We start from the raw sequence: 25,055 nt of genomic DNA, 5'->3' as shown, positions 1-25,055 counted from the left end.
GAAATAAAGTGTTGAAAGATGCCTCCCAACCCCCAACCTAGAATTCTATATCTGGCAAAATTATCCTTCAAAAGTGAAGGAGAACGTTCTCAGATCAGTAGGAAATGCATCTCATCCACCTTTTGCTTTTCAAGAAATTGAGGTCCAGAGCTCTCAAGTGGCTAAACTAGAAAGGAGTGGATCCCAAAATCTTTTTTTTTTTCCTTTTTGCAAGTCAGGTTTTTAATTTTGTTTTTTTTTTTTAAGTCAATGTTAGAACTTGCTTAGTTCTAACCCTTCACTTTAAAACTGGAGAAGTTGAGAGAGCAAAACTGACATATTTGAGGTTGAACAGAAAGTTACTAGCCGACTTGGTGTTCAAACTCAGCTCTCCTGAATTATTTCCTACTGTAAGTTTGTTGTCTGAATGATTGAGTTTGAGCCTATATAAAATATTTTCCCTTGGCGGAGGGGAGAAAGACTTGATTCACAAATCGTGAAAACCTTAACGTTCCAACAGGAGCTTTAACGCTTAGGCGTACGTGCCGGCTCCCACCGCCCCCGCCTAAGGAAAACTCTGCCAGCCAGTACTACAAGTCCCAGGCCGCTCCGCGGCGCGCGCGCTGCCCGCCGGGAAGCGTCTCCTGTGAGTCTGCGCGGGAAGTGGAAATCGGCGCTGAGGAAAAGCGGCGAGAGGGCCGCCCGGGCGGCGTCAGCTTAGCTCGTCTCTACGCGCTGCTGGGCTCGCGGCCGGCGGTCCGGCCCCTCCGCCGCAGCCGCCATGTCCATGAAGGGCCGCTTCCCGATACTCCGCACCCTGCAGTACCTGGGCCAGGGGGACATAGTGTTCAAGGAGTCGGTGAAGGTCATGACGGTGAACTACAATACGCACGGGGAGTTGGGCGAGGGCGCCAGGTCAGTCCGAGCCGCCGGGTCCCACCAATAACTTGCGAGTCATTGAGACCTGGCGCTGCGCTGGCGCCAGGGCCCCCATTGCACGGACGGGCAGCTGTCCCGGGTTCCACAGCAGAAGAGGACCTCAGGGCCTCGTCGCGCCGGGTGGGGGCGGCGCTGACGGGGAGGCCGAAGCCTCCTCAGCCACCCGTGCCCCGCGGGCGGCGCGCGGTCCGGGTGGAACCCAGCCCGGGGCGACCGACCCGCTGGGGTCCGGGCTCTTACACCTACTGGCTTTGGGAGAGTTGCTTTTCCTCAGTGTTGCGACCGGGGTGATACCTATGTCTCAGGGCCGATTTGGGGGTGCAGTGGCAGGGGTAACAGCTGCTGGCAGTTATTGAGTCCTCGTACGTGCAGCGCGTTTCTGAATGCTCCTCGTGCACTAGCTCGTTTGATTTCTACAGAAACCTCGCTGTTCTCTTCACTCCAGGGATGAAGGAACGCAGGAGGTTAAGGAACTGGCTTGTCCAGGGTACCATAGTCAGCTGGTGAGGGGGCGGTTCTGAAAGGGGGCTTCGTTCTCGAAGGACTCGTGACCCTTAGAGTGAAGGGACTGTGAGCTGCGCAGCGGCCCCCGCCCCAACTCCTTAATGCTTTTCAGCCCGCAGCAGAGTCGGGATTCATTGAATGGATCTTGCAAGTGAAAGGTTTGAACTGAACCTCGAGGCAGCAGCAGTGCTTTGGGCTTTTCAGGTGTTAGGCATAAATTTACTGAGTGCCTCGTGCTGTTGCTGGGAATTCAAGTCCTGTCTTACAGAAACTTTGGGATTGGGTGTGTGGGATGGATCAGAGTGAGCCTGGAGAGCAACTCCCTGTGGAGGGTGGTCCCACCATGGCGCGGCCTTCAGTGCAGGGCTGTTCAGGAGAGCCAGCAGGTACCCCCTAGCCGTTTGCTTTCCACAGGTCAACGCAAGAACTTGAACCTACTTGCGTGGGGTCAGCTGGGATGAGGGTTTCGTAGAAGACTCAGTCTTAGGGCTGAATAGGCACCCAGATACTCCTGCATAACCAACTTTGCATCCATCCATCCATCCATCCATCCGCACCAGGAGTCACAGGGCAGAGGCCAGGCAGGTACAAACAAAGGAGAGAGACAGTCTGGATGGGCCTGCAGTAAACTGAAAACGTGCCCTGCCTCACGGGGCCATTCACTGCTTGGCTACATCTTAGCTCTTTGGGCTCCATGGAGAATTTCTGACCTGTCAAGGAGCCAGAAATTCAGATTTTTATGTAAATCTTTGGTTTTTAAATGGTCAGCCAATCAAAATAGGCCTGCACATACTCGCATGCTCAAGTATTTTCATACTCTCTGGGTAAATAGGAGCCAAACAGCCATTCTGTGTTTCACTGTTCCTAGTGATAAGGGCTTGACTGTCCCACCGGTGCCCTTCGGGTTTGAGCCTGTCAGACTTGCTCTTTGTAGCCCCACCGGCCTTTCTTTGCTTGTTCATGTGCCCTCAGCACTTCATCTGGCCCTCCATTCCAAGTGCCAGTGGCCAGTACAGCACCGGGCTAGCAAGTCTTAGGGTATTTGCTGGGTGTGTGGGGAGCTGCCTTATTCAGAGTCTGAGAGCTAAGTTCCTCCTCACCTCTGCCAGGTGTTCTTGCCCTTAAGATGCAATGGGAGAAGTAACAGCTGCTGGAATTTATTGAGTTCTGTGTCCAGCCTTGTGCCTCAGGATCCAGGTGAATTTGATAGTGATGGAGCCCAATGCTCACAGCCCTGATTGTTTGACTTACTGGTCATGTGACCCAGGGCAGTTTACTTTTCTGGCCGTTTTTAAAAAATTAATTAATTAATTAATTTTTGGCTGCGTTGGGTCTTCATTGCTGCACGCGGGCTTTCTCTAGTTGTGAAGACCTGCATATGTCTTTTTGAATTATGGTTTTCTCTTGGTATATGCCCAGTAGTGGGATTGCTGGGTCATATGGTAATTATTTTTAGTTTTTTAAGGAACCTCCATACTGTTCTCCATATTGGCTGTATCAATTTACATTCTCACCAACAGTGCAAGAGGGTTCCCTTTTCTCCACACCAGCATTTATTGTTTGTAGATTTTCTGATGATGCCCTTTCTAACCCGTGTGAGGTGATACTCATTGTAGGTGATACCTCGTTGTTTTTTTAAAATTTATTTATTTATTTATTTTTGGCTACGTTGGGTCTTTGTTGCTGTGCGTGGGCTTTCTCTAGTTCTGGGGAGTGGGGGCTACTCTTCGTTGCGGTGTGTGTGCTTCTCACTGCAGTGGCTTCTCGTTGTGGAGCACGGGCTCTAGGCGCACAGGCTTAGTAGTTGTGGTGCACGGGCTTAGTTGCTCTGCGGCATGTGGGATCTTCCCAGGCTCGAATCTGTGTCCCCTGCTTTGGCAGGCAGATTCTTAACCACTGTGCCGCCAGGGAAGCCCCCTCATTGTAGTTTTGATTTGCATTTCTTTAATAATTAGTGATGTTGAGTATCTTTTCATATGCTTCTTGGCCATCTGTAGTCCATTGATTCGTTTGCAAATATTTTCTCCCATTCTGAGGGTTGTCTTTTCGTCTTGTTTATGGTTTCCTTTGCTGTGCCAAAGCTTTTAAGTTTCATTAGGTCCCATTTGTTTATTTTTGTTTTTATTTCCATTACTCTAGGAGGTGGGTCAAAAAAGATCTTGCTGTGTTTTATGTCCAAGAGTGTTCTTCCTATGTTTTCCTCTAAGAGTTTTATAGTGCCTAGTCTTACATTTAGGTCTTTAATCCATTTGGAGTTTATTTTTGTGTATGGTGTTAGGGAGTGTTCTAATTTCATTCTTTTTTTTATATATAAATTTATTTTTTTTTAATTTTTTAATTTTTGGCTGTGTTGGGTCTTTGTTGCCACATGTGGGCTTTCTCTGGTTGTGGTGAGCGGGGGCTACTCTCGGTTGCGGTGCACAGGCTTCTTGTTGCAGTGGCTTCTCTTGTTGTGGAGCACAGGCTCTAGGCACAGGGCTTCAGTAGTTGTGGCACGTGGGCTCAGTAGTTGTGGTACGTGAGCTCTAGAGCGCAGGCTCAGTAGTTGTGGTGCACGGGCTTAGTTGCTCCGCGGCATGCGGGAACCTTCCCGGGTCAGGGCTCTAACCCGTGTCCCCTGCATTGGCAGACAGATTCTTAACCACTGCACCACGTGGCAAGCCCTAATTTCATTCTTTTACATGAAGCTGTCCAGTTTTCCCAGCACCACTTATTGAAGAGGCTGTCTTTTCTCCATTGTATATCCTCCAGAGGCAACAACTTTCAACTCTAACCATTTGATTAGAGTTTTACTCCCATATAGTTAAATACCATACTTAGAGAGCTCCTTACTTTCTTAGCTTTAGGCTTTATCTGTTGACTTGTCACTGTGGAAGACAAGGATTTAGCTCTTCAAGAAGCATTGCTGTTCCCTACCGCAGCACATGCATACTACTCGACGCCCCCCCATCCTCCCAATATAGTCATTTAAGAATTTTGGATAAATCAGTATTCACTGTTAAATTATTATGACTTTGTAAACACTGTACACAGTTGAGTCAAATACTTTGATTATTTTTCCTTTTTGTTTTTGCAGTTTTTTGTTTTCCCTGGAGTTATTGTCATTGCTTTTGTTTTAACTGCAGATTCTGCCCCAATTATGGACATCTCCCCAAGCAAATGTCACACAGTCAGACCTTCTGTTGATCCTATCTTTTTCTTCTTGAGACTAAACTACAAGCTGCTATCTGGACTGGTTGTCCTGCGTTGCCATCATGTTGGCATAAACACTGAGGCACACAGCAGTAACTTGCTCTGGGTTATATACAGCTGGGAAGTGGTGAAGCCAGGCAACCATGCTTCTACCCGTGTACCACTCGCACCTTTCCATCGTCTGGTATGGGGAGCAGGGTGGCAGCAGGAAGCAGAGAATGCATTTAAATTCGGGTCATTGGGGAGGCTTTAATCAAGAGACTAATTGCAAAGGTGCAGGCAGAATCTTAACCACTGTGCCACCAGGGAAATCCCTTGCAAAGGTTTTAATGTAATCAAATTTATCTGTGTTTTAAACCTTCTGAGTTTAGAGGTTTCTCCACTCCTTGATTGTAAAAGTATTCCCCATGTTTGTTTTCATGGTTTCATTTATTTTTAAATTGTGGTATAATTTACATAAAGTGCTCACCTGTAGATACACAGCTTCTCATATGAGTACACTGTGCAGCTGTCACACCAATCAAGACCGAGGACATTTCATGGTTTCATTTTTATATTTATACTTCTGTTTTGGTGAGTTTTAGGCTAATATGCAACATGAGGTAGGAATATAGATTTCTTTTCCCTAAAATGACAAACCAAGAGTCCCAACACCCACATTCAGACAACACGTTAGTGGATTCCTGAGACCTGCTTTTCCTACCTCCACCTTTTCGCGGGGGGGCAGGGTCCTCTTAGAATCTGATGAGAGTTCTGGACTTTCTCTTTAGAAGAACATACAGGTGCATACAATTTTAGGTTAAAAACTCTCATGGGTTTAATTTCTTCTGTTTTGCAGGAAATTCGTGTTTTTCAACATACCTCAGATCCAGTATAAGAACCCCTGGGTACAGATCATGATGTTTAAGAACATGACGCCAACACCCTTCCTGCGGTTCTATTTAGGTGAGCGCAGGGCCCTCTGCCATGGCCCAGGCCTGACTTGCCTCCCATGTTCCTCCTGTGTGGCAGTCAGCGGGGGCTGAGATGGGAGCACTTGTAAACCTACGTTGGTCCTGTCACCTTGGCTGTTATACCTGGCACACAGTGACTGCACAGATCTGGTCTGTCCCTCTCCAGCCGCATCTCCTGTTGCTGCCACATCTCCTACATATGCCTCATGTCATATGGGCTAGTCTTTCCAAATTCCCTTGCTGCACTGTGCTTTGTTGCCTTTGCTCACGTCGGTTCCTTTGCTGGAAATCCCCTTTCTACTTTTCTTTGCTTAATTAAAAAATAAATCCTTTGGGACTCAGCTTGGGCACCATTTTACTCAGGAAACCTTACCTACACCTTAGATTGGACTCTCCCTTCTCTCAGGGCACGTCTCTCAGTGCTGGCCACATTCTCTTGAACAGTGTATGTGTCTGCGTGTGTCCTCTATGGACCATATGCATTTACATGATGCTCTCCTGTCCCTGTGAGGAGCAAACATGAAGATGTATTCAGGTAAATTGGGCTCAGTGCCTGGAAGTCAGAAGACCATATATTCTAGCCCAACTCTCTACTCAGTCATTCTGATCCTGAGCGAGTAATGTTCCCACTTACATATTTCTAGGGGAAGGCAAAACATCTTCCTTACACGGTTACGAGAATCAAATGAAGTATAGACTGGGAAATTCGTCAGGAAAGAAAATGATGATGTTCTTTCATTCGTTCAGCAAATATGTATCAAGTTCCTGTTAGGACCCAGGCACTGTTCTAGGTGCTTGGGGTGTCAGGGGGCCATACAAACAAAGATCTCTAGCCTTGTAGAGATGATATTCCAGCAGGAGGAGATAGAATGAACAAGAAACTCAATAACATGGTTTGTTAGAAGATGAGTGCTATGGAGAAAAGAAAAATAGAGCAAGGTGGAGGCGAGGAGAATGGTGGTCGTTGGCAATTTCATGTATATATTTCGTGTTGGCGTTTTAAAAAATTAACTTTATTGAGGTATAATAAAATGGACAGGTCTCACGTGCATGGAGTGATGAGTTCTGATAGATGTGACGGGCCTGTGTCACTGTTTCCCAGTGAAGACCCAAAAAGTCTCCCAGTACTGCTTTCCAGTTCCCAGTCCCAAGAGGGGCAACCACTGTTAGCAGTTCTTTTTTTTTTTTTGGCCGCACTGTACAGCTTGTGGAATCTTAGTTCCCCGACCAGGGATTGAACCCAGGCCCTCAGCAGTGAGCACAGTCCTAACCACTGGGGCCGCCAGGGAATTCCCTCTGTTAGCAGTTCTTTCACCATAGACTAGTTAGTTTTGTTTCAGAACCTAATATAGAATCTCACAGTATACGTTCTTTTGTGTCTGGTTTTCACTTGTCTTTTTGAGATTCATCCACGTTATGTGTATCAGTAGCTTACTCATTTTTATTGCTGCATAGTGCTCCATTATCAGAACATACCACAGTTTATCCATTTATTTGTTGATGAACATTTGGGTTTTCTATAGATGCCAAGACAGAGCTACAAGTATGAGGTTTATTGGAGATGGGGGGCAGGCAGGGAGTCTTCAGATGGCAAAGCACGTCTGACATCTCTGGAAGGAGGTCTGGCCAGGAGACGCCTCAGATGAGAAAGTCGGGGCTGGTCGGTAGGAAGCTCTGGCTGCGTGTTGGGCAGAAGCGGCAGGTCCTGGACGTGGACCTGGGAGAGCCGGGTGGGCTTGGCTCTGCTGCTGCTGCAGCGGGTCTCAGAGACTCCTGCAAGGAGGGTCTTGCTCGAGGTGGGTGTTAGCGGCTGCCTGCCGAGGGTGGTTTTGGGAAGGTGCATGTCGCTGTGGACCTAGGTGTTCAGTTCTCCTGGGCACAGGCTCAGGATGGGCTTGCTGGGCCACAGAATAGGCACGTGACCTTAGAAACCACCCAGACAGGCCTCCAAAATGGTTATGCCATTTGTCTCTGCAGTCCACAGGGTGAGGGGTCCTGCTGGCCCCCCATCCTCACCCAAACTGGTCCTATTGCTCATCTGCATTTCCTGTGGCTGCTGTAAGATCACCACGAGGTTGGTGGCTTAAAGCAATACAGATTTCTTATCTTAGTTTTGTAGGTTTGAAGTCCAACATGGGCTAAAATCAAGGTGTTCGCAGAGCCTTCCTTCCTGGAGGCGCTAGGGATGAATCCATTTCCATGCCTTTTCCAGCTTCTAGAGGCCCCCACATTCTTATTTATTTTTAAATTCTTTCTTTCTGTCTTATTTTTGGCTGTGTTGGGTCTAAGTTGCTGCACGTGGGCTTTCTCTAGTTTCGGCGAGTGGGGGCTGCTTTTCTTTGTGGTGCGTGGGCTTCTCATTGCGGTGGCTTTTCTTGTTACGGAGCATGGGCTCTAGGCGTGCGGGCTTCAGTAGTTGTGGCTCGCGGGCTGTAGAGCACAGGCTCAGTAGTTGTGGTGCATGGGCTTAGTTGCTCTGCGGCATGTGGGATCTTCCCAGACCAGGGCTTGAACTCGTGTCCCCTGCACGGGCAGGCGGATCCTTAACCACTGCGCCACGAGGGAAGCCCGAGACCCCTACATGCTTTGGCTCGTGGTCCCTTCCTCCATCCTCGAAGCCAGCTGTGTTCGTGTCTGGCCCTCTCCAACAGTCACACGTCCCTCTGACCACAGCCCAGGAGGGTCTCCAACTTTAAGGACCTTGTGATTAATGGGACTGTAAGATTATCCAGGAGAATCTCCCCATTTCTGGGTCCTTAGGTATAATTTCTTCTGCAGAGGCCCCTTGGCCACGTCAGGTGTCATATTCACAAGTTCTGGGGGACTAGGTGGGGGTATCTTTGGGGGCCATTCTTGTCATCACATAAGTCTTTTCAGCCATTCCAGTGCCTGTATATCTCCTTGACATTTTAATTTGCATTTCCCTGTATCTTTCCATGTGCTTATTGGCCATTCATTTATTTCTTTTGTAAAGAGTCTGTTTGGATCTTTCGTCCATTAAAAAAAAAAAAGTGGGGGGCTTCCCTGGTGGCGCAGTGGTTGAGAGTCCACCTGCCAATGCAGGGGACACGGGTTCGTGCCCCGGTCTGGGAAGATCCCACATGCCGCGGAGCGGCTGGGCCCGTGAGCCATGGCCACTGAGCCTACGCGTCCGGAGCCTGTGCTCCGCAACGGGAGAGGCCACAACAGTGAGAGGCCTGCGTACCGCAAAAAAAAAAAAAAAAAAAAGTGGGGGCTCTTTTCTTGTTGAGTTGTTCATATATTCTGTATTCGGTTCCTTTGTGAGATGTATTGTGAATATTTTCTGTCTGTGGCTGCCTTTTCATTTTCTTAATGGTGTCTTTTGAAGAGCAGAAATTTTAATTTTGATGAATTCCATCTTATCAGTTGTTTTCTTTTATGTTTAGTACTTTTTATGTCCTGTCCAAGAAATCTCTGCCTACCCCAAAGTCACAAAGATTTTTCTCCTGTGTTTCAAAACTGGGAGAGTCCTAGATTTACATTTAGGTCTATGATCTCGTTATTTGTGTATTAAGTGAGATAAGGATTGAGGTTCATTTTAGGTGTTTCAGATTTGGGATATTCAGCTGTTATAGCACCATTTGTTGAAAGACAGTGCTTCCCCTTATTTAATTTCCTTGGCACCTTTGTCAGAAAAATTGACCATGAATGGATAAACAAAATCCGTATATTCACTCAGTGGAATATTATTCAGCCATGAAAAGAAATGAAGTACTGGCGCATGCTACAACACGAATGAACCTTGAAAACATGCCAACGGAAAGAAGGCAGATGCAAAAGGCCATATAGTGTATGATTCCATTTGTGTGAGGTGTCCAGAACAGACAAAGCCATAGGGATAGGAAGTGGTTGTCAGGGGCTGGGGCTGGGGTGGTGTGGGGAATAGGAAGTGACTGCTTAATGGGTACAGGGTTTCTGTTTGGAGTCATGAGAAAGTGCTGGAACCTAGATAGTGGTGATGGATGCACAACATTGTGAAGGCATTAAAAACCACCAAATTTTACACTTTAAGCTGGTTAAAATGGGAGAATTCCCTAGAGGTCCAGTGGTTAGGACTCCGTGCTTTCACTGCCAAGGGAGCGGGTTTAATCCCTGGTCAGGGAACTGAGATCCTGCAAGCTGCATGGCACAGCAAAAAAAAAAGAAGTATAATTGATGTACAGTAATATTATGTAAGTTACAGGTGTACAATATAGTGATTCACAATTTTTAAAGGTTATACTCCATTTATAGTTGTTATAAAATATTGGCTATATTCCCCATATTGTACAGTATATCTTTGTAGCTTGTTTTATATATAATAAATATATATATAATAGTTTGTACCTCTTACTCCCCTACCCCTATGTTTCCCCTCCCTCCTTCCCTCTCCCCACTGGTAACCACTAGTTTGTTCTATCTGTGAGTCTGCTTCTTTTTTGTTATATTCACAAGTCTGTTGTATTTTTTAGATTCCAAAAATAAGTGCTATCATACAGTATTTGTCTTTCTCTGTCTGACTTAATTTCACTTAGCATAATGCCCTCCAAGTCCATCTATGTTGCTGCAGATGGAAAATTTCATTCTTTTTTATGGCTAAGTAATATCCCATTGTGTGTGTGTGTATAGTACATCTTTATGCATTCATCTGTTGATGGGCATTTAGGATGCTTCCATAGCTTGGCAATTATAAATAATGCTGCTTTAAATATTGGGGTGCATGTATCTTTTTGAATTAGTGTGGTTTTTTTCGGGTATATACTCAGGAGTGGAATTGCTGGGTCATGTGGTGGTTCTATTTTTAGTTTTTTGAGAAACCTCCATACTGCACCGGTATACATTCTCACCAACTGTGTACAAGGGTCCCCTTTTCTCCACATCCTCACCAACCTTTGTTATTTGTGGTCTTTTTGATGAATGCCATTCTGACAGGTGTGAGGTGATATATGTCATTGTGGTTTTTTGAGTTGCATTTCCCTGAGATTAGGTATCTTGAGCATCTTTTAATGTGCTTGTTGGCCATCTGCATTTCCTTTTGGAAAAATGTCTATGCAGTTCTCCTGCCCATCTTTTAATCAGGTGAAGTATTTATTTATTTACTTGGCTGTGCCAGGTGTTTGTTGCCACAAACTTTTAGTTGCAGCATGCGAACTCTTAGTTGCAGCATGTGGGCTCTAGTTCCCTGACTAGGGATCGAACCTGGGCCCCTTGCATTGGGAGCACAGAGTCTTAATCACTGGACCACCAGGGAAGTCCCTCATTTTGTTTTATGTTTTCCTTTGCTGTACAGAAGCTTTTTTTTTTTTTTTTTTTTTTTTTTTGGCGGTACACAGGCCTCTCACTGTTGTGGCCTCTCCCATCGCGGAGCACAGGCTCCAGACGCGTAGGCCCAGCGGCCATGGCTCACGGGCCCAGCTGCTCCGCGGCATGTGGGATCTTCCCGGACCAGGGCATGAACCCATGTCCCCTGCATCGGCAGGCGGACTCGCAACCACTGCGCCACCAGGGAAGCCCCTGTACAGAAGCTTTTAAATTTAATTAGGTCCCATTTGTTTATTTTTGCTTTTATTTCCTTTGTTTTAGGAGACAGGTCCCCCCAAAAGATTGCTGCGATTTATTTCAAAGAGTGTTCTATGTTTTTTCTAGGAATTTTATGGTAGCTAGTGTTTATATTTAGGTCTTTAATCCATATTATTTTTGTAGATGGTGTTAGAAAATGTTTTAATTTCATTCTTTTACATGTAGGTGTCCAGTTTTCTCAGCACCACTTATTGAAGAGAGTGTCTTTTCTCTATTGTATGTTCTTGCCTTCTTTCTGGTAGATTAATTGACCATAAATGCGTGGGTTTATTTCTAGGCTCCCTGTTCTGTTCCACTGGTCTATGTGTCTGGTTTTTTTTGTGCCAGTACCTTGCAGTTTTGAATACTGTAGCTTTCTGGTGTAGTCTGAAGTCAGAGAGCATGATTCCTCCAGCTCTGTTCTTCTTTCTTAAGATTGTTTTGGCTATTCGAGTTTATTTCTGAACTCTTCATCCTGTTTAACTGAGCTGTATGTCTGTCCTTATGCTACCTTATGCTACCTGTGCTATGCTACTGTCTTGGTTTTTGTATTTCATAATATGTCTTAAGATCAGGAAGTGTAAATCCAACTTTGTTCCCCACCCCCCCTTTTTTTTCCAAGATTAATTTGGCCCTTGTAGGTTCTTTGCATTTCCATTCTGACTTTAAATCTGCTTGCCAGTTTCTAGAAAAAAAGCTTGCTGGGATTTTGTTCGGAATTATAGATCACTGAGGATAATGGACATTTAAAAAAAATAAATTTATTTTTGGCTGCACTGGGTCTTCGTTGCTATGCACTGGCTTTCTCTAGTTGCGGCGAGCGGGGGCTACTCTTTGTTGTGGTGCGTGGGCTTCTCATTGCAGTGGCTTCTCTTGTTGCGGAGCATGGGATCTAGGCACGCGGGCTCAGTAGTTGTGGTGCACAGGCTTAGTTGCTCCGTGGCATTTGGCATCTTCCTGGACCAGGGCTCGAACCCTTGTCCCCTGCATTGGCAGGTGGATTCTTAATCACTGCGCTGCCAGGGAAGTCCCTGGACATTTTAATAATATTGAGTATGTTTTGTGACTACTGTAAATGGTATTTTTAAAATTTTCATTTTTCAGTTCTTTGGTTAGCACCAAACAACTTTGTAGAAGTACCGCTGATTTTGTACATGGGCCTTGTGTCTTGCAATCTTGGTAATTCATATTTCTAGAAGTTTTTATTTTCTAAATTCCTTAGGATTTTCTACATACACAGTCATTACATCTGCAAATAAAATTCTTCCTTTCCAATCATTTAATTATTTTTGTGTGTGTCTTAATTCACTAGCTGATGTGGCTGTAAAATTTTGCATTTTTACTAGTAATTTAGGAAAGTTCCAGCTACTCTGCATCCTCACTAGCACTTGGTATTGTGTTTAAAAAAATTTTAGCCACCTTAATATCTCACTGTAGTTTTATTTTGTATTTTCCTAATGACTGATGATATTGAGTATCTTTTCATGTGCTTATTATTATCCATTTTTGTTGTTGTTAAATGTTTATTCAGATATTTTGCCCATTTTTTCTTTGGATTGTCTTTTTGACATTGAATTGTGAGAGTTCTTTAGTCAGGCTACAGGTCCTTTATCAGATATATGCTCTTCTTCCTCACTGAGTTGTCTTGTCATCTTTGCTGAAAATAAGTTGACCATAAATTTAGTAAGAGTTTATTTCTAGACTCAGTTCAGTTCCATTGCTCTAGGCTGTTCTTTTGCTCAGTACCACACAGACTTGATTACTGTAGCCTGTGGTTAAATTGAAATTGGGAAGTGAATGTTTGCCCATTTTCTTGTTTGTCAAGGTTGTTTTGGCTGTTTTGGGTCCTCTGCATTAATTTTAGGCTCAATTTTTCAGTTTTCTACAAAAACACCTGCTAGGATTTTTGATAGGGATTGACTGAATCCATAGACTGATTTGGGGAGGATTGCCATCTTAACAATATTAAATTTTTCTATCCATGAACATGGAGTTTCTATTTAAAATAGTATGCATGCTTTTGTACATACCTAAAGTTTATGTGTGCTCACATCTAAAGAAATACGGAAAAAGGGCAGCATAATTGGTTACATAAACACTTGTTTGACCATTAAAATGTTTCTCCTCTAAAAGCAAATCCCAAATCACCACCATTTGAGGCCAGGGAGTGCCTTGCTGTGTTCTCAGCTTTCTTTCCCTCTTCCTCCTGTTTCCAGATTCCGGGGAGCAAGTCCTTGTGGACGTGGAGACCAAGAGCAATAAGGAGATCATGGAGCACATCAAAAAGATTCTGGGGAAGAATGAGTGAGTTGTTGGGCTTGACCTGGAGAGGTGCAAAAGTCTTGGCCCAGAGATTTGAGAGGGAGGAGATGGGCGTGCTGGGAGGGGTGTTGAGAGGGCGGACTCTGGCAGGAGCCTCGGATGCTGACCAGAGAGTGGGCCGGAGTCTGTGCGCCTGAACCTCTGAGCTGCAGCTCCCTGCACCGTGAAGACAAAGATGGTCCTTTCCTCCTGGGTCCACGGGAAGCTGAGAGGCATCTGAAATGTGCGCCCTTGTGGCTGTGACCATGTCCCTCTTGGGGAATCTCAGCTTGGAGCTAGTGGGTGACCAACCCCAGGGCCTGCTGTGACACATTCCTTTTCTTCCCATGAATGGAGGGAGGGAAGATGGGAGTCTGTCTTGAGAAAGCGCACGAAGGCACTTCAGGCCCCTTGGTCCTGATTGCCTGTCCTCAGAGCTGGGGTCACCCCTTGCTACCCTTCACCAGGGTGCAGGCCTTCCTGCGCACTCCCAAGCCCCGGAGGCCCGGGGGGAGTAGGGAGCAGCGTAGGAGGTCTCCCTGGCAGATGCTGGGGCTCACGGCTGAGAAGTCCCCCACTTCCCAGCAGCTTGGAGCTGTGTCACCCACGCCTTGTTGCTGTCTGTGTTCTTTGGCAGGGAAACCCTCGAGAGAGAGGAGCAGGAGAAAAAACATCTTTCTCACCCAGCCCACTTTGGCCCCCGAAAGTATTGCCTGCGGGAGTGCATCTGTGAGGTGGAGGGGCAGGTGCCCTGCCCGGGCCTGGTGCCATTGCCCAGGGAAATGACAGGGAAGTACAAAGCAGCTCTGAAAGCCAGTGCCCAAGACTGAGGCCCCAGAAAAGCCCCTGGTCCTATTCCCCGAAAGACTGAAAATCTCTTTGCAATAAAAGGGTCTCCTTTACACACTTGTGTAAAAGTGTATGGGGGGGAGGGGAGGAGTTGGGCTGTAGCCAAGCTGCCCAGTGAACACCCTGCGCCATCAGGGCAATAAATGCTTCAGGATCACTGAGCAGTGTGGCATGAATCCGGTCTGATAGGCCTTTGTAGGGAGGGAAGGTGTAAGGCCGCAGCCTGGTGACATCTCGTCTCAGTCCTGCAGCCCTTTCCTGGTCTCTACTGGCTTCGACTCTTCTTCCAGGCCTTGCTCTGGAGAATAATGAAGAACTGCCGCGTCGCGGTCTGGCCGGAGCTGTCTGGCTGGTGGTATAGACGTCCTCTCCAGTCAGGCTCTTTGGGATTTTTCAGAAATCCCAGGGCAAGCCTGTGTGCAGCGCTCGCTTTTTAAACTAAAGCCAACTGACCACTGGGGCGAGGCTGTGCCAGAGGCCAAGAGGTCCCAGTGGAGGCTCAGACCTGCCTCCCTGGCAAGGAGAGGGCGCCCCCTGGTGGAGGGCGCTACCCTCTGGCTTGGTCAGCCTTCATTTACTGAGGTTTGGAAGAGGGTGTGAGGTCTCACTGGGGGTCTGCCTGGGAGTTCTTTCCTCACAGGACACTGATGTTGCTGTCACTTCAGTTGTATTGGTTTCATTCCTCAGGAGACACCAGGGCCCTCTAGGGTCACCTTAAGATTAGGTTTACTTGGTCAGGAGTGAAGGACTTGGGCTGAAGCCAAAAGCTCCCTGTGAGATGGGAAGAAAGGTAGTCCTTGTCCCAGTGTGCGACTGGGATGTTTTATATAAGTGTTGCAGACTACCTCATTAAATTGGGGGAAGTTTGGCTCCTTTCACATATGGTGCTCAGGTTATGTGATTTTGTACCAGACCTGTGTTCGGGGTGATGGTGTAAATGTTGGGGTTGGGGGGAGGTGGGCATGTGGGTCTGATGTATAATGGGTAGCTGTCCTGAATGACCACAGGCTTATGAGGGTTGTTTAACTGAAATTCAACACTTTGGTGCTCTCTCCCCCGTCACCATTTCCGAGGGCGGCTAGAAAAACCTGTCCCCCATCCTAATCCCTCCCTGGGTGCTGGTCTCAGTTCCTGCCATGTTTCTGATACTGCTCCCAGCTGGTGGCAGCCATGGCCTTCACAGTGGCTGACTGGGCTTTTCAGAAAGAGTTGGTTCCTCTTGGCCTTGTCTCCAGAGCTAGTGAGACAGAAGGACTTACAGAAATGGCCCTTCCCTCCATGGTCCACAGGGCGCCCCCAGGGTTGCTAAATAGGAGGATGGCCCTGAACTAAGCTAGTTTTTGACCCCTCTTTAGAGAGAGAATAAATGTCCAGTGCCTGACACGATGGTGCTGCTGTTACTGTTTGCGTGGACTATTTTATAGGTAGCAGGTAACATGCATGGAGATAAACACCACTGGGGGGCATTATTCCTTTGTCATCTATTTCCTACTTTATTAGTGGTAAAAAGATGGGTTTAAATTTACAAAAATGGGAAGAAATTAGTAGAGAAGATTGCTATGAGGATCTTTTTTTTAATTTTATTTTTTTATATAGCAGGTTCTTATTAGTTACCATTTTATATAAGTGTATATGTCAATCCCAGTCCTCTCATATGAGGATCTTGTAATTGACACATTTTCTTAATTCTGTCTGCATAAGCAGTGTTCACCAGATGGTTTTTGGCCTTGTTCTACTGAAGTGACCAGTTTTCTTCTCATCTTGAGTTCTACCTGGCAAAGCCACTTAAAGCTATTTGGCTGCCTGTGGGTTCTGCCATGAATCTGACTTTGGACCTTAGAATCCTCATCTGTAAAATGAGAGGTCAGATGACATAATGAGCAAGTTCTAAACTTCTGAAACTTTAAGAAGACGTTTTTACCCTGGATAGCAAATATCCTTACAGGAAGCGTCTGCCGGTTTGAGCCCTGGCTCTGTGCACATTTGTCTGTGCCAGCGATCTGTGCGTCCGGAGGCCCAAGCTGTGCTCTGCTCTGCTCCAGGAAAGTCTGCGTGGCTTCTGGACACCATACCAAGGAGTGGCTCCACTGGGAGGACGCAGAGGGGATGGTCCCGCCAGCATTTTCGTTAAAGGTATTTACAATCCAGTGGACCAATCAAATGGACCATCAAGGGCTAAGTCACTTTAGGGCAAGGCTAAGGTGGGATGCAAGCTGTAGGGGTCTGACGACCAGGGTGCCTCCTTGCCACCTACCTGGGTTTCAGGCAGAGCATTCTGGGTGCCTCTGGGGGTCAGGCGTTACCGATGTTACTATTACGAGGAGAAATGAGGAGCAGGATGCACATTAGTTTTTAATTCACTTTAATAGTATAAACCTCTTTTAGGTAGTAGTATTAAGCCACAACAATAATGCCACATTGAAACAGCATTTAATAAAATGCATAAAGCTAACTCATGCACTGCAATACTCTATATACAAACACAACAATGCAAATTCTTCGAGACTGAAGACATTGATTAGATATAAAATTCAGTTTAAAAAGAACATGCTGTTTTTTAAATGCCATCGCATAAACAAAGCTGATTTCAAGCTATACAGCTTTCGACAGATTTTAAACCTGGAATTAAAATGTGATGGCATAAACAATATTTTCTATATTGTGAAGGGCAGAGGTTACAGAAACGGTCCCAAAAATCTAACACCCAAATTTTCCTTTAACACACTTCTTTTGAAAGGGCTGGTAGTGCAGCTACATTTTAACAGACAGCTCCAAACTACAGGTAAAAACTATGGTTTGTACTATGAAAATGTGCAGTTTTCAGTTATAAAACTAGTTGAACACTGGTTTACAAGATAATTGGGAGAACGGAGAGAGTGTAGAAAAATACTCCAGCACTTGAGTTGTGTGTGGCAGCAGCATTTAGAATCCATGAGTGCTCTGGTTGTTAAAATGATAATTGACTACACTTTCCTAAAGAAAAGCCATTTTTAATGTAAAGACTACCATTTCTAATTGTTATCCAAGTGTTAAGCTTTATCACAGTCTGTCAATCGATAAATATTGCTGAGCCTTTTTTCCCAGCATTTCAGAATTATTATTGGCTTCTTAACTGAAAGTATAGCTGGGCATTAAAAATATCTCAGACATTCCTCACCCCCAAGATACTTTTTTTAAACTCACAGTTTAATTATTCTTAGATTAAAGTTAAGGTAAATAGCCCCAAAGGAACACTTTTAAAGATTCATTTAGAGACTGTCAGGCTTCCACTTGTTTTAACTGGAGAGCCACGTTCAAATAGTGCGATTGTCACGACAGGCAAGGACACGGGAAAGGTCGAACAATCACTGTGGGATGAGGCCAGTGAAGTAGCAGGAGCTTTTGTCACATCAAAGCTATGGGAAGCTGAAGGCTAAACGACCCACCATCTCACAAAAGGCACCGAGTACTGTGGTCTCAATGAAGTATTTTCAAACATTTCAGTAAGCTTATTTTTTTTAAAAAGTAACCTGTGGATTACGTGAGTTTTTGCAGTTATCCAGTGATTTCTTTCAGCAGGCCAGCTTTCAACCTTCCCACCATTCAGGTCTCTGCTTACCAGGTGCATGAGCAACTATTGCTGGGCTGGGCCCTGGCTCCTGAGTGCTGTATCTCAGTTAAAGCCCGATTAATGGGAAAATTCCTCAGAATAGACCTGGACAAGGAAAATTTGGCATTTGTAGCTTTAAGGGTATACATCTGTATAAAAATGCAATTTTTATCTGAAATTTAAAAATTTTAGAATCATAATTCATAGAAAGGAATAAGGTCAGTGGATTTCGTTCACATGCTATATATACAGTTAGATAATTTAAGATTTGTAATTTGTATACCATAGAAATCAACCATCAACATTCATGCTTCCTAGAGAATAGAAAGCAATGTTATCCTGCCAGGGCCTTTCTGTCTGGAACTTGCCCTGGTGCAGAGTGGACACTGACCTCAGGGCCTTTCCCAGCCAGGCTCACCCAAAGGAAAATGGAGTTAAAGTCTCAGCAAATCCATCCTGCTGAGGGGACCATGGAACACCCACATCAATTTACTGTAGAAACTCTATCATAGATTCTCTGTAAAACAAAAGGGAAGTCTGGATACGTGGCTACATGTCTGTATACATAATATATACATCTATGTACACATACGCTATATACACTGTACATATAGAGAAGGTATAAACACATGTACATTCAGTCAGTCACACAAGCCTATAAATCTGTACACACACAATGCCGCCGAAGGGACCCCAGGGCTGAACACACAGAAGTGCCTGCTGGTGGGAGGCACAGGTGAGGAGGCCCAGGACTCTGTGTACAAAAGACTCATCCCACTCGGTCATGATGCGGAGCTAGCTTTGCAAATTTACATCAAAGTTAAGACATTTTCCAAGAGCCGCACAACCTATGGAGAATGGAAGTGGGACAGTGAAGGATGTGAGTGTGTGCCCTGCTTTCTCCGGCCTTTCCAGGCTTTGAAGGGCACCATCCTCCAAAATAAAGGTGAGCATCAGAAGATGCCGCCTTTCATGACCTGGACTCAGAAGAGTTGTAATGTCACCTTCAGCCCCATTGCACGTAAGGCCACTTCCACTGGAAAGTGGGCAATGCGTTTCCAGGCTCTAATCTGATCAGGCCCTGGAACTTGGATCCCCATCCAAAGGCTGCTTGTCAGGCAGAGGGCAGGGCTGGGAGCAAGACTGCTCTGCTTGGTGTTCCCTCAAAGGATCAGGATAAAGAGCACTAGGTACAACGAGAGCCCTTCTAGTTCTTGGCTCCCTGCCGTGGCTACCCCCAAACAAGCTAGAAAGCCAGTATGCAGTGTGGCTACAGCCCTGTGCCCCAGCGAGGGTGCTGCCGCCACATCGATCAGGGAGCCATTGGTAGCCGTGTCCATTGCCACCACCTTGGGAGAGAGTCTGCATTTAATACTGACGCTGACAGGCTAGAAAACGATCCCTCTTGAGGGCGATTACATAACATCTTACAAGTGACTACACCTGAAATTAAATATAAAAACTCAAACAACAAAAGAACCCTGACCACAGCCTCAAGGCAGAGGTTAGACAATAAATAAGGTAGCCTCCCCGCCCCACCCCAAACACACACACACACACACACACACACACACACACACACACACACACACACACACAAATCAGAAGGGTGGTAACATACTTCCTTAAAAATACTTTCAAGGAATAACATGGAAAATATTTGCTTGAGTAATTTGGTCTTTTTCTACATCTCTTCCGGTCCTGTTTTATGATTATATGTAATGAACTCCACAAATTTCAATAGATAACTGTCCAACATTATCTGAAATACCGATGGAAAAGAGCCCACTTCGTCAAGAAGCAGTGGTGTACGTCTGTCCCCACCTCCCTTAGGTACCTTCCTCACGGAGGGAGGGGTGGCTGGGCCAGGATTTTCGTGGCAAAGAATCCTGATCCTGGCTTATTTCACTCAGATGCAGACTACTCAGGGCTGGTCTCACTGTACTAAATCAGAGTTTCAAAAACTACTAACAAGGGTTAAAAGCCTGGTCAAAGTTGAGCCCAAATATTTACTTGCAAATCTCTTTAAATAATTCTTGACTCTGGGTTTCTTTTAACCAGTTTGACAAGAGAGAATGGACCTGCTGTCAAAGGCTTGAGATGATCTGGAGTGGCGAGAATTCAGGTAGTGTGGAGCTGATTTTTACGGAAAAGTCCACTTCAAAGTAAGGCCAAGGGGATCTAGGAAACTAATGAGGAGTGTTCAAAGCCCAAAATGGTCCACTAGAATCAGCCATCAGCAGTGAAGGGACTCAGGGAGCAGGACCAGCTTAGAATCAGCTTTTCTCCCGAGCTGTCCTGCTGGAGTGGGGCATATGCTTATCCAGGTGTTCACTGGCTCCCTGCTGGTACCACCTTCTGTTCCCAGCAGAGACTTCAGTCTAGGTCTTGGCTAAGCTGCCCTCATACCTTAGCAACCTGAGTGTAAAAGCCTCACAGACACAGGACGCCCAGGGCAGCCGGCCAGTGTGGACCTTTTCACCATCACCAAGAGCTCAGACCTGAAAGATGTGTGACACAATACGTGTTCCCAGGGAGCTGCTACAGGATCAACAGACATGCTTATATCCAAAGTCAAAAGAACAGAAGAACAGGCAACTCGCTATGTAAGATGCACACAAGTGCTACAAAATACCCTCTGCGAAAATCCTTAGCCACTTTTTGCCTTAATTTTGAAACTTAAATCACTTCAAAGTTAGAAAACCAAAAATTTAAGCTGTCAAAATTAAATCCTTCCCATTATTTTATAACAGGTACCCCCACTATTCTCCAAAATTTGCTCCCAAGGCATGAACGATAAATGACATAATCAGATCCAAACAGGAATTTCCAAGTTGGAGACACTGTTCCCACTGATTCCCACTAATGACTTCCATAAGTGCCGCCGCCAACTGCGGAATAGAGTCCTGTCTTGCCATAAGCCCGTGGCGGCAGCCCGGCACCCACCTTGCTCTCCTCAGCTTTACACGGCCGTGGATGCCTGGAGGCAGGGGAGTGAGTGCACTGGGGTCTTTTGGGGTATCATCTGATCAAAAGGTTCCAGAAATACAAGTTTAGCCTCACACTGTATTTTCTTAATCTGGGCTACACAGAAAGAAAGTACAGGTACCTGAGGCAGCCTTGCTACTTTTCCCAAATGGAAATGTGAGCTGCTGCTTCACAACCAGGGGAACTATGGGCGCTTTTCTCCGACTAAACTTCCCAATAACCGCATTCTGTTCTTGTAAACAATGGTCACTATCACTTACAAGGAGAAAGAAGATGATAACTTTGGGGATTAAAGGTTGTTTTTAAGGAGCATGCAGCCTGCTTCTACATCCATCATGTAAAACGCTCCAGAGTTCGTCTGCTGGCACAACCGGGGGAACCCAAGTGCGTGGTACGCCAGGATCATTGAGAGACCTGCTGACAGAGGTGCTGAGCCTGGAGACACTGAGAAACATGCCACTCAGCTCCACCACACCTGCTGCCTGGGCAGGCAGCAAGACCCGCACCACAGTCCACCTCCCAGTTCGGACCGAAGTGCAGGAACACAGGCCCTTCCCGAGGGTTATTTGGGATGGAAACTGCTGAGAAGGGAGCCCTCGCACTCCTCCACCTGAAAAACATGCAACCCCCCGCCACACTGTAGTCGGGAGGTCCCGGCAAGGGTTCAGAATGCTCACCTTGCACTTTTTGGTCAGAACGCTCCAACTGCTGTAAGTGATGGAGGTGATTCGTGGATGTTTTCAGTTGCTGCAGGAATTGGCAGTTAACATCTTACTGGTTTAATCCAATTCTGAGAACCAGTCACCAGAAGAGGCCCGAGTTCAGAGGAGCCTGCAGATGCCCGTCACAGACCAGGACCAGAGGTCAGGGAACCTGACAAGCATCAGCTCTGGCTGAGGAAACTTCGAATTCAGGTCACCACGATTGTGCCACCACACTCCCCCTGACTGCACGTACAATAAGCTGCATCTTCATTCATTCCCGGGAATTTAGCTCTACACCAGCAACATGTGCGTACAGTTAGGAATGACGCCTTCCTTCCTTAAGCATAAATGATTGTCTCCTGTAACCCTATTGCATTTTCACAGAAATCATTAGTATTTCGGCAAAAGACATACACAGTTTTCCATTTGCCCTGCACACAGGCAAGATGTTGCTAACATTACACATTGATAAGAAGTGCTTAGAAAGTGCTAATATCATTACCCTGGTAATTAGTAGCTATTATTTCCAAGGACGTTTTTAATATATACACACATACTGTTGTTCTCTTAGGTTCTTTTAGTTTTCTCTAACTAGTCTCTGACATTATAAAACTTTGCTTTTTTTTTGCCCTTTGAGAATTTCTAAATAAAAACTGAGTTAAAAGATTGTTCCAAAATCTGCTGCTTCATCAAAAGGCATTAAAACATTTCTTATGGCAGGAAAGGATCCTACTAGTCTTTTAGTTGCTACTGTCTGGGATTAACAGATAAGAAGAAACCAGGTAGGAAATAGCTAAGATACTGGAAATATTTGCACATACCAAAATACCACTACTTATTTTCTTTGTATTTGAGCGGTCCTGGGCGGATCCTGTGCTCCTCGGCAGGTGTGAGGTGTGCGCTATAGGCTGGCTCCGGTGATCTGGCCGTTATACTCTGCTGTCTCCATCTTGAGGATGTAGGGGATTATGCTGTCTATTGAAACATTGCCGATGAGACCAGTAAAAAAAAGTTCTTCTGTTATGTTGGAGCTCATCAGCCTGAGTGCTGGCAGGCGGACGAGAATCCGGGCCAACCTGTAAGAGGAAGGGTCATTAGAGAAAGGGGGGTTCGCTGCACTTCAGACTTCACCCTGGATAGGCTCCCAGGGGCCCTGTCTGCACTGCTCGGAACTGAACCAAACAAACACATTCACTGTCCCACCCTTGCTTTTCTGATTTCAACAGTTCCTCTTGTAGGAGTTTATCATGAGTGCAAAGATTATGTACAGATATGTTCCCTTCATTGTTTATAACGACTCTCCTCAGCCCCACCAAAATGAAAAATCTGAAAACCTGTCAGTGGAGGGTAGGTTAAAATAAAGTATGGTGCCTCCATATAATGAATCACTACATATTCATTAAAGAGGATAATAAAGGTCTATATCCACTGATAAGAATTCCATGACATACAGCTGAATAAAAACTTAAAAGAAGGATGTGAGGGCTTCCCTGGTGGCTCAGCGGTTAAGAATTCGCCTGCCAATGCAGGGGACATGGGTTCAAGCCCTGGTCCAGGAAGATCCCACATGCTGCAGAGCAACTAAGCCCGTGTGCCACAACTTCTGAGCCTACGTGCCACAACTACTGAAGCCTGCGCGCCTAGAGTCTGTGCTCCGCGACAAGAGAAGTCACCGCAACGAGAAGCCTGCGCACCGCCACGAAGGGTAGCCTCCGCTCACCGCAACTAGAGAAAGCCGGCGCGCAGCAACGAAGACCGAAGGCAGCCAAAAATAAAAAAAAAAAAGAGGATGTGAAACAGCAAGTACAGCGTGACCTCACTTGCGTATATTCCTTTGTACGTATGTGTGTAAATAAAGTACTTGGAAGGATGGTCACCAGAATGCTAATGGTTGACCTCTGGGTACTGGGATTTGAAGTGATTATATCAATTAAAACTTTTTCTATATTGCTCTAATTTCCAGTGTTCTTTTAGCATTGTAATTAAAAATAAAGCAATAAGATTTTTATTTGGAAGGAACCCCGGGAGGGCACACCATGACCCTGTCCTGGCAGGTCACTGAACACTATCTGAAGCATCTCGTGGATGGGCCATTTCCATAGCCAGCACCCAGAGCGGTGGGCACCAGGACGCAAACTGCAGGCCAGCCCAGTCTTGAAACGACTGATATTTTCATAAGTAGGGAAATGATGAAATTATGGCATCTCCTTAGCCATGGAAAATGATTTAGAAGAATGTATACATGCCCACTGAATATTAAGTGAAAAAAAGGTCACGAAACCTTATTTTCTATTTTCTGATTCCAGTTGCACATACTAAGAAATTACTGGAAGTAAATACATAAAACGTTAACAGGGAAGTGGTATTTACAAAGAGCTAAAAGTTTTCTTTTTGCTTTCCAGAATGTTCTAATTTTTTCTACACTGAACGTTATTTTTGAAAGGGGAAAATATATTTGTATTATGAAAGCAGTATTCCAGCACCATCATCCATTTGCCCAGCCATGGTGTCTGGCAGGGCACCCAAAGGTGCCAAGGGGCCGACAGGCTGAAGGGTCTCGGGAAGTCAGCAAAGCCCAGTCAGGGAGGATATCTAGCTGGGCCTTAGACGCTGGCTAAGGTTCCTATCAGCAGAGATGCAAAGGATGGGAGAGGATTTCAGGAGGAACAAACAGCATGAGAAAAGGCCTAAGGATGGGACAGAGTAAAGCAATGACTGTATAAACAGGACGCAACCATTCTAGGGCCTTTTCTTTGGGAACTGAGTGTTCCCGAGTGCTATGAGAGAGCGCCCCTGCTCTCATTTCTGGCCCCAAATCACCTACCTGGCTTGCCCTCTTCTCCCCCAGGGTCCCTGACTGGACCAGGAGTAGTGATTCAGGAATTTTTCAGAAACATGTACTTTCAAAGGCCAGAGAGCTGCCATCGTCAAGGCAATTCTTGTGTGCTGGTGCTCTGCCAGCAGCCCCAGAGGAGCTTTTTCAGCCTCTTCTGGCCACAGGCTCTGTGTGGATTGGGCCCAGAGCCTCCTCAGGGGACAGCACGCCCACACGCCTGGCTGTATGAGCTCTGGTGTGGGTGTGTTGCCACTTTGTATGCAATGAGACAAACCATTCTAGATTCATTGTGAGGTCTTCAGTGACTCCAGTAGAAAATGGATCCTGCTTTGGCAAAAGCTGTGTATGGCCATGGCGGCGTGCCTAAAGCAGAGGCAGGCTCTCTGCCAGCCAGGCCCGCCACAGGCCCCCAGTCACACCAGAGAAACTGTCCCCCTGGGGCTGGGGCACTCAGGCCCACAGGGCACCTATTGACTGAGGTCTGTCTGCAGAGGACATGATGGGGGAAGGTGGGGAGGGAAACACTATGCTTGACAGGCCCCAGAAGTTCACATAGCCTCCAGTGGGTTAGAAGAGGTCACGAGGAAAGAGCTCTTCCACTCCTCAGCTGGAGGGAAAGCCTGCCAGCACATTCTGCCCTATTTCAGAACAACTTTCCTGGT

The 25,055-nt window shown here is 46.0% G+C and overlaps 2 protein-coding genes and 1 long non-coding RNA gene across 7 annotated transcripts in view; 2 read left to right on the top strand and 1 right to left on the bottom strand.

Annotated features, from left to right (window-relative positions):
- The window catches only part of LOC125965624 (uncharacterized), a 189,486-nt gene that overhangs the window by 110,260 nt on the left and 54,171 nt on the right, over nucleotides 1-25,055 (top strand). The window lies entirely within an intron of this gene.
- On the top strand, nucleotides 625-23,513 carry MRPS25 (mitochondrial ribosomal protein S25). Of its 3 annotated transcripts, none has more exons than XM_033414104.2 (6): nucleotides 625-894; nucleotides 5,453-5,559; nucleotides 13,343-13,430; nucleotides 16,319-16,409; nucleotides 19,927-19,990; nucleotides 21,100-23,513. In XM_033414104.2, exons 1-6 carry the CDS (start codon nucleotides 761-763, stop codon nucleotides 21,144-21,146), a joined length of 531 nt encoding a protein of 176 aa, XP_033269995.1. In that variant the 5' UTR covers nucleotides 625-760; the 3' UTR covers nucleotides 21,147-23,513. The 3 variants fall into 3 exon arrangements, with proteins under 3 accessions (XP_033269995.1, XP_033269994.1, XP_004284360.1); XM_033414103.2 differs by having other exon boundaries at nucleotides 20,619-23,513; XM_004284312.3 differs by lacking the exons at nucleotides 16,319-16,409; nucleotides 19,927-19,990; nucleotides 21,100-23,513 and adding an exon at nucleotides 14,065-14,331 and having other exon boundaries at nucleotides 630-894.
- Nucleotides 22,164-25,055, bottom strand: part of NR2C2 (nuclear receptor subfamily 2 group C member 2) — a 76,389-nt gene continuing 73,497 nt past the window's right edge. For all 3 annotated transcript variants that reach the window (XM_033414101.2, XM_004284314.3, XM_049716028.1), the window contains one exon: nucleotides 22,164-22,633. In XM_033414101.2, coding sequence (XP_033269992.1) covers nucleotides 22,459-22,633 — 175 coding nt within the window. In that variant the 3' untranslated portion in view covers nucleotides 22,164-22,458. The remainder of the gene's footprint in view (nucleotides 22,634-25,055) is intronic.

Source organism: Orcinus orca, chromosome 10, assembly GCF_937001465.1.
Source record: "Orcinus orca chromosome 10, mOrcOrc1.1, whole genome shotgun sequence".
NCBI classification, from domain to species: domain Eukaryota; kingdom Metazoa; phylum Chordata; class Mammalia; order Artiodactyla; family Delphinidae; genus Orcinus; species Orcinus orca.
The sequence above is the reverse complement of the archived record's forward strand: the minus strand, read 5'-3'. Positions and strand labels throughout refer to the sequence as shown.

Bases quoted from the DNA above. Each gene is read 5' to 3' on its own strand.
- MRPS25 (XM_033414104.2), top strand. From the start codon at position 761: ATGTCCATGAAGGGCCGCTTCCCGATACTCCGCACCCTGCAGTACCTG. The intron at 895-5,452 runs GTCAGTCCGAGC...TCTGTTTTGCAG, and splicing joins GAGTTGGGCGAGGGCGCCAG to GAAATTCGTGTTTTTCAACA. The intron at 13,431-16,318 runs GTGAGTTGTTGG...GCTCTGCTCCAG, and splicing joins AAGATTCTGGGGAAGAATGA to GAAAGTCTGCGTGGCTTCTG.